Source organism: Seriola aureovittata, chromosome 23 (assembly GCF_021018895.1).
Source record: "Seriola aureovittata isolate HTS-2021-v1 ecotype China chromosome 23, ASM2101889v1, whole genome shotgun sequence".
NCBI classification, from domain to species: Eukaryota; Metazoa; Chordata; class Actinopteri; order Carangiformes; family Carangidae; genus Seriola; species Seriola aureovittata.
Window position 1 is genome coordinate 9,360,634 of NC_079386.1, and position 7,418 is coordinate 9,368,051.

The 7,418-nt window shown below is 40.1% G+C and overlaps 1 protein-coding gene across 9 annotated transcripts in view; it reads right to left on the bottom strand.

The window, feature by feature from the left end:
• Window positions 1–6,967, bottom strand: part of LOC130164158 (multiple PDZ domain protein) — a 45,681-nt gene extending 38,714 nt beyond the window's left edge. For 7 of the 9 annotated variants that reach the window (XM_056368683.1, XM_056368678.1, XM_056368677.1 and 4 more), the window contains exons 1-3: window positions 6,860–6,967; window positions 4,283–4,368; window positions 2,382–2,548 (exon numbers count right to left, since the gene is read on the bottom strand). In XM_056368683.1, the coding sequence (XP_056224658.1) occupies window positions 2,382–2,548; window positions 4,283–4,298 (183 nt within the window). In that variant the 5' untranslated portion in view covers window positions 4,299–4,368; window positions 6,860–6,967. Of the gene's footprint in view, window positions 1–2,381; window positions 2,549–4,282; window positions 4,369–6,296; window positions 6,580–6,859 lie in introns of those variants that run through there. The other 2 variants (XM_056368682.1, XM_056368675.1) reach the window with 2 other exon arrangements.
• Window positions 6,968–7,418: the final 451 nt, after the last annotated feature.

Consider the following 7,418-nt stretch of genomic DNA (forward strand, 5'->3'; position numbering starts at 1 on the left):
ACCTTCATTATAAAAGCTGTGGCTTGGTTTCCAGTTTGAATGCTAAATCAAACAACTTTGGATTTCTGATCTTGGACACCACAGTAATTCTGGCATTAATCCCATCCAAAGACAATTAAAAGTTTAAACAAAAACCATCATGGCTCGTTTATACGATGAACATAAACATTTATCAAGTTTAATTTTAGGCACAAAAACCCTGAGGCGTGGGTGTCTAAAACCACAGGGATGGCGGATAGTTTGTTGTCCCACCATGATTAGCTGGATCTATGGCAGCCTAATCCTTCAGGAGATAATGGCACTTAGCTGATGTTCCAACAATGACTAGGCTCCAAATACAATATTTCTGTCATGGTGGGGGAAAAGCATCACTGGCCATCTGGATGCCTTAATGTGCTTGGGTTTTAATTACTGCAATGACTTTAGTTCTGTGACAGATGAATTACATGAACGCGACAACTACATAAAACAGTGTTTTTCCGATTTCATTAGCCAAAGGCTGTAATGTTTATGGCCATCTGAACTGGATTCAATTCAGATGGTCATATCGATTCGCAGCGATAATTTCATAAACACTCTATTTGGCATATGGCACTGACAAGCAGAAGCTGTCCTTGTGAACTTGTGCATTTGCATAAGGAAGTTGACAGTATAACTTTCAGAGCTTGAGAAACATGTACAGTAAAATTATGCCTCCTTTAAATACAGTCCCAAATTGGTCCTCAGAAACAAAAGTCCATTGGACAGGATACATTAGTGCTGCACAGTGCAAACAAAACCCTATGGGCCGGGCTAAGTTAGCGTAGCATGCTGCTAAGTTGCTGTCCTCATGCATAAGCTTTGTTAGCTGGGGCCTTGCTAAGAGGATTAAAGTTCCAGTTTGGTTCTTGCACATTTAAGAAATTGTTTCTGCCCCACTTCACACGGTGGCAGCGGCCTCTTTCTCATTGGAGAGTAGGGACCTTGTCGCCATAGCGACATGGGCTGAGCAAGGCCCAACTAGCAGAGCCAGAAGACGGACAGTGTGTGTGTTTATGTGTCTGGCTCTTGTCTCACAACAAAACACAAAAGGCAGCCTCTCTCCAAATTGTTTCTGCTTAAGGGGGGCAAACAAGTGCAGCTGGGTTTGGAAGCTCTATAAAAGACATAACAGAGGAACATGTATTTGTTGTAGTTTCTGAAATATGTCTCTTTACCATTGTCACAACATGGAATGGGTCCATTTTAAGAACTGAGGGGACTTTACGATGAATGGCTGCTTGATGAATTTTGCTCAGTAAAACAAACACATAGCCATCAGCACACACACACACACACACACACACACACACACAGGAATGTACCCCTTTTGAAATAAGCTAAATCGCCAGCACACAAAAATGCCAGCAGGGCTTTTATAATCTAAATTCCACAAGGGGCAAAAAGCTTGAGCATCCCTGCCTCCCACTGCATAGCTCAAATATTTTCGTCTCTATTTCTCAAATGCTTACCCTGGCCCCTTTCCACTGTGACTTAAGAGCTTTTTCCTTCCACTCAAATGTTCAATTCTCAATGGGGGAGAATCAGCTTGAAAAAGAGTTCCCGTCTTTAGACCAACTATCTCTGCTCATGTACCCATATTATATCTGGCTCATGTGAACCCTGACAGCAATTTGGCCATAGCAGCAATACAACTGGGGATGGAGACTGAAAGGAGTGGGGGCGTGTGTCCTGACATGAGCCAGAAACAGCATCAGGGAGGTCACCCAGGAAACAGGGAAGATAAATAGCGAGACACAGGTAATGCAGGAATTTCAATTTCAACCTTTTTCTGGATGATCTTATGGTCTAACCACTGACAATAGACTGCTCCACAATGCCACTCAACTCTGTCTTTGAAGTACAGGCCTTATTTTCTGAACACACTGGTAGTAGACAAAAATCCTGTACTATAAATTGCACCACAGCAACAAAATGAATGGAGTCATAATACTGCACAGACATACAGAACATATATACAAATGGATGGTGATAAGTTATATTGCCCCCTCTCCTGCCTCAACCCCTCCTTGTCCAACAGCATAGAAGAAAGAAAGACAAATTTGCTTTTATTTCTCATCAAACATGATGACTTCTATTTATATTACTTGTGTACTCACAAAGTATGACGCTGCCATCTGGCATTGTGGCAAGTTTATACTCATTTATTAATAATGCAGAACTTCACGTGACCATAATGTTGTAACCTCTTCATGACCTCCCATGGTGGCTTGGCATCCTGGGAACCCAGCACCACTCCCTTGTATTACATATATCAAGACTTAACTTTTAGTAGATGAAACAGTCCTGTAGGTATGTTTATTGCATTATTATGGATAGGAGTGTATGGATATGGAGTTCACCTGGTCTCTGAGATGCTGGACAGACTTCTGCAAGGCCAGGATCTGGTGGAAGAGGGGGCTCTGGAGCACTGATTTAAGCAGGCTGAGCTTCTCCTCAGTGGGCACCTCCCCTCGCTCCTTCAGTTTGGCCTGGAGACGCTCCACTGCCTGCAAGGCACGCTGTGTATCTGCAAGCCGTCGAATATTTTAGTGACAGCACGGGCCGGAGTGAAAGAGTGGATGGGGGGGGGGGTTGATAAGACGTGGAAAGGGGTGGTGAGACACAGGCTTTATCAGTACGGTGCAGAGATAGTGAGACAGCGAAGGGTGTGTGGAAATGACCTTATCTATTCATTTAAATATCCTTATTTAATGTTACCTTCAATAATGTGCTTGTTAAAAATATACAGTTTCCCATAACCATTTGGCAAATGCCTTTTAATTTATGTCTTTATGTTTAACAATGACATGTAAATTAAGCATAGAGGGAGGATGGAGAAAGCCACACATCACAACCTGTAGGCTTAGCTAAGGCTGACTGGTGCTCAACAGACCTTACTATATTGAAATCACGTAGCATCAGGTTTTTCACCACAAGAAAAAAAAAACCCTCTATTTTCAACACACTGTTTGTTTCCAGAATAGCAATATTTCCTTTTTTTTTTGCCTTTAGGGTCAATTGTGGGTTGCACAGGAGCATAGAATGGGTATCAAGAGGAAAAGATAAAAAAGAAAAAAAAACAGGCCGGCCACAGTTTGCTTGCTGGACCCTGCATAAGCCCCACAATCGAGCAACTCCAGAGAGGCTTGTTAGTGAGTTTGGGCCAGCCCAACGTCATCTGGACAAAAATCAAGCAATTTCCAAAGCTCACCAACTGTGACTAACACCTAATAGGGCGTGCACAAGGTCCAAAACACTTTTTGCACTGAGATGCTTTGTTGTTTGAACAAAGGTTGTAAACAAGCCAATAACACTTGAGCCTCAGCAGATATTTTTTTCTGTTTGCCACTGGACCCTATGCAGGTACCTGTATTGTTTTCATTACTCTCGCCTCAGTGTGCATAATGAGGAGTCCCACCAGAGTGTGACGTATGTGTGTATGTTTGCATTTGTGTGAGTTCTAAAAGGTAGGGTGTTCTTGTAGTAGAGTGTAGGGATTGCAAAATTTTAAATGTCCATTTTTTTTTTTTTTCACTAATTTCATTTTTGTCAGATTTGAATTCTGTAATTTCAAATACAGTTTCTTTAAATGTGAGGTAAAACTAGAATTGAAATGATTATAGCCACAACTGGTGCATAATACCCCATTGCCCCAACCTGCACATTGTGACCAACTGTACAGGGTAAACATGGCTGTCTTGAGAGTGGCCACTGGTTGCAGCTTTAAAGATTAGGCTGGTCACACCAAGTTGGCTCCTTTTCTTGACAGCTGGAAAAATACATCTCAATGGGGACAAACACACAATCAAATATATAGCAACATTATCAGATATGGCAACATTGGCAGTCCATTAGCTTTGAACTGAATCCAGGGCCTCTTACGCTGGTTGAGAAAACTCACAGCAGGGGCCAAATGTTGGATGCAGAGCCAGCAAAGACGGATACCCAACTGACTAGACCAAACCCCTTTGCAAAAACTGCTCATTTAAAAAGTGAAATTAAAACAAAAGAAGTCTCGGTTAGTGCACAGCAGCAATATTTCATTTTGTGCCTTGTTTATCATAGTATTTTTGAATCTTTATTAGACTGAGTATTTGTAATGGCATCACAATAATGTCACCGTGACAACAGGAGATGCTAAAGCTTGGCCTGTTTCAGTTTAATAAGTGACAGAAATAGGCAAGAAAAAGAAACATTTAATAGATGTAAGGGATACAAGCCTGTGGTATGCACCAATTGTAAAATGTACTTGATGACTTACCCATAGTTTCAATCATTTTCTTTATTCCAGGTGAATGAGATTTCTCTCCATTAACAGCAGTTTCACACTCTCCCCTTGTTCAAGGCCTGCAAAGAAAAAACGGTGTTTTATGATTTTTTCTTAACAATCAGAGAACTGAATATCAGGACACAAATTCAGCCACACGCACGCACGCACGCACACACACACACACACACACACACACACACACACACACACACACACACACACACACTCATACAAACAGAAAGTAAGAGCAGCAAAGGCTCATTCTCCTCTGAACCCAACCTCTTTCACATTCTCTATTGAAAAGGTCAACATGAAAGGGAAATTTTCTTTCTGCCTGGCCCATATTTATCTCTTAAGAATGGTTCATCAAAAAATCACAGAGTAATCATTGTGCTAAAGAACTGTAAGCTATTTACTGAGTCCCAGCACAGTGCCACCGAGTCTCTTTACAAGCAGCCTGTTTGAGCACACATCAACTGTAGGTCGTTGGTTCCTTTACAGCTGACTAATGCTCTTATTGATAGATTAACACCTGGGAATTTACATTCTTGGGACTTCATTCAATGCACTTTGGCTCATGTCTGAATATGAATATCCATTGTTCTTCTAGATAAATATATCCATATTCTTCTTGCTGAGACAACATTTTGATGATTAATAATCCCATGCAGGCAAACAATCTTATCAGTTATTTTAAACCTAACATAACAACCTTCTTGCGTCATTATTTCAGTGTCGAGTTACACTAGTTTTGCTTTTTTTTATTTATTTTTTGGGGATTTTTTAGACATTACATACATTTATCTAGATATCTAAATTACATTTATGCTACTCTGTAATTCAAAATGCAGCTGCTTCGTAATACAAAGACAGGAGCTAAACTACATACATAAGCATTTTATCTACCTACCTTTAAACATCACATCTTTAAAGCCTAATGATAACATATTAAGGTGGTTTTGTCTTTACATTTGACTGATGCTTTCATTAAGGGTGTGATGCCTGTCAACATTCATTCATTCATTCATTCAACTCCCATCTCAGGAACATTACACTTGACTTTAGAAGTGGCTTTGTTATAAGCATGGCATGACTCAGGGAGACATTACACGATTAAAGGAGATCGGTAAGATAATTAAAAGCCCTATACAGACTCTTAGAATAGCTACAGTGCATGTGGCAACAGGATCACCACAGCACTGGTTTGTTTATGTTCATTCCATTTGCTTCATCTGCTGTATGGTTATAACTTTCCAACTGACAAATGAGCTTTCTAAATACAGTATGTGGCTGCTGTGTGTTTTGCTTGTCTTAAACCTGTGAATTTGTTTCATGTACAGGTGTAAAGTCAAACTTATTTTTGAGCAGTGCTGATTTTCTTTACTGATAATTTGCTGCATGAAAAGATATCAGTGCTGCATAAATATGATTATCTTTACTACTTTATTAGTGCTATTAAAACACTTATTTAATTAACTGTATAACCACCTAAATTATGATTCAACTGACTGATATTCTGTCTTATAGAAATAGGCTATATACATTTCACAATCCTATAATATTGTAATATGATATGGTCTTGGCTTTTAATTAGTTTATCTGTATAGTGGCTTTATAGCCTACTTTATTTATTTATTTATTTATTTATTTATTTTTTTACATTTTCTCTTGAGCTATTACAATACTACAGAGACAATAGAGTATTATATATGTTGCTTTCAGGGACACAAGTCGAGTGTCCGTTCTAATATATTGGTCTTGTAAAAAAGTACGGTAGATGGTTCCTCTTTTAAAGCAGCTGAAGAGATTCACCTTAAGCTGCACAATGGCTTGTAATGATTCACTAAAGGCCTAAAGAACTCGTTAGCGTCTGTTTCAAAGTGAACCTCAACCCAAAGCATGGGAGCTTTAAGGTGCATTTGCCCCCGAAAATAATCGTTGGTGAAGTCGTGGCTGAGCTTTGCCGTGACCACAAAAATCTAATAATAACAGGTTGTCATTTTACCGTGTAGGCAAGTTCTTTTCCAAAATAATAGGCGATGTCGGTCGACTAGGCTACGTCCCTTCCCTACATAATACTTTATAATGTTAGTAAAGCGTTTTCTACAGTATATATTAGCTATGTGTATTGTTAGTAAATCCAGTCAGGTTTGTTAGTATTTTGAATATAGTCGCCAAGACACTTGGGACAATCCGCTTTTCTCAACTCCTCCTCCTCCTCCGTCTTCCCCATCTCATCCATGGAGCAAGAAAGCAACAGGCTTCCGACGAGGAGACGGTAAAGAAGTTAAGTAGTATCGCTGGTTTGTGGCTAAAAATACCCACGGTGGCTACTTACAGTATACATAAAACACTTTACAGTTGAAAAGAGACACTTAAAGCTGTTTAAATCCCGTCTTTCTTGCGTAGTGACCAAACGCGACAACAGGCGTCTCAGAATATTTCCCCCTCATTAGCGACATTGTAGCGAACAAAGGCGACTCTTTCAAAACCTGAAGTTATTTGTTTAATTACAAAATGTTCAGTTACATTTCCTCGAGCGAAACTTATCAGAAAATTACCACTTACATGAGTGTGGAGCCTTTAGTTTCCCGGCGGCCAGCGTCCTAGCCTATCCTCTGTTGTCCTGCGGCTAACGGCGCACTGACTGGGGCTTAAAGATGGGGCGTAGTGTAACTCGATCTTCTATGGACATTTTCTGCGATAGCGGCAGAGTAGAGCTGGGACTGAAGCGCCGCTTGCTGGCTGTGCTGACGCCTAGGCCTGAGATGTCAAACCTGGCTCCCAACTCCAGCCAAGGCTACAGTCAAATAATACAATAAATAAAATTAATCTAATGTGGCCCATTTGACATTTTATGGAGGTATGGAGCAGAAGTTTGTTGTTAAGCCCGTGTTGCATTCAAGTTCCCATAAAAGCAGGCTTCGTGGCAGCTTCATTAGGCCTATATTTTTATATGTAGATCCAGAAAATAACCACTAGGCTACTCCTATACTGGAACACTGCCTTTGCCTAAGTATCCTGACCCCAGAAACCCCAAATGAGCCAGTTTGTGATTTTTTATTTATGAAAATGCTCAGTGTGAGCACAATATAAACTAAAATAATTAAAAAGTTAGAACTAGATT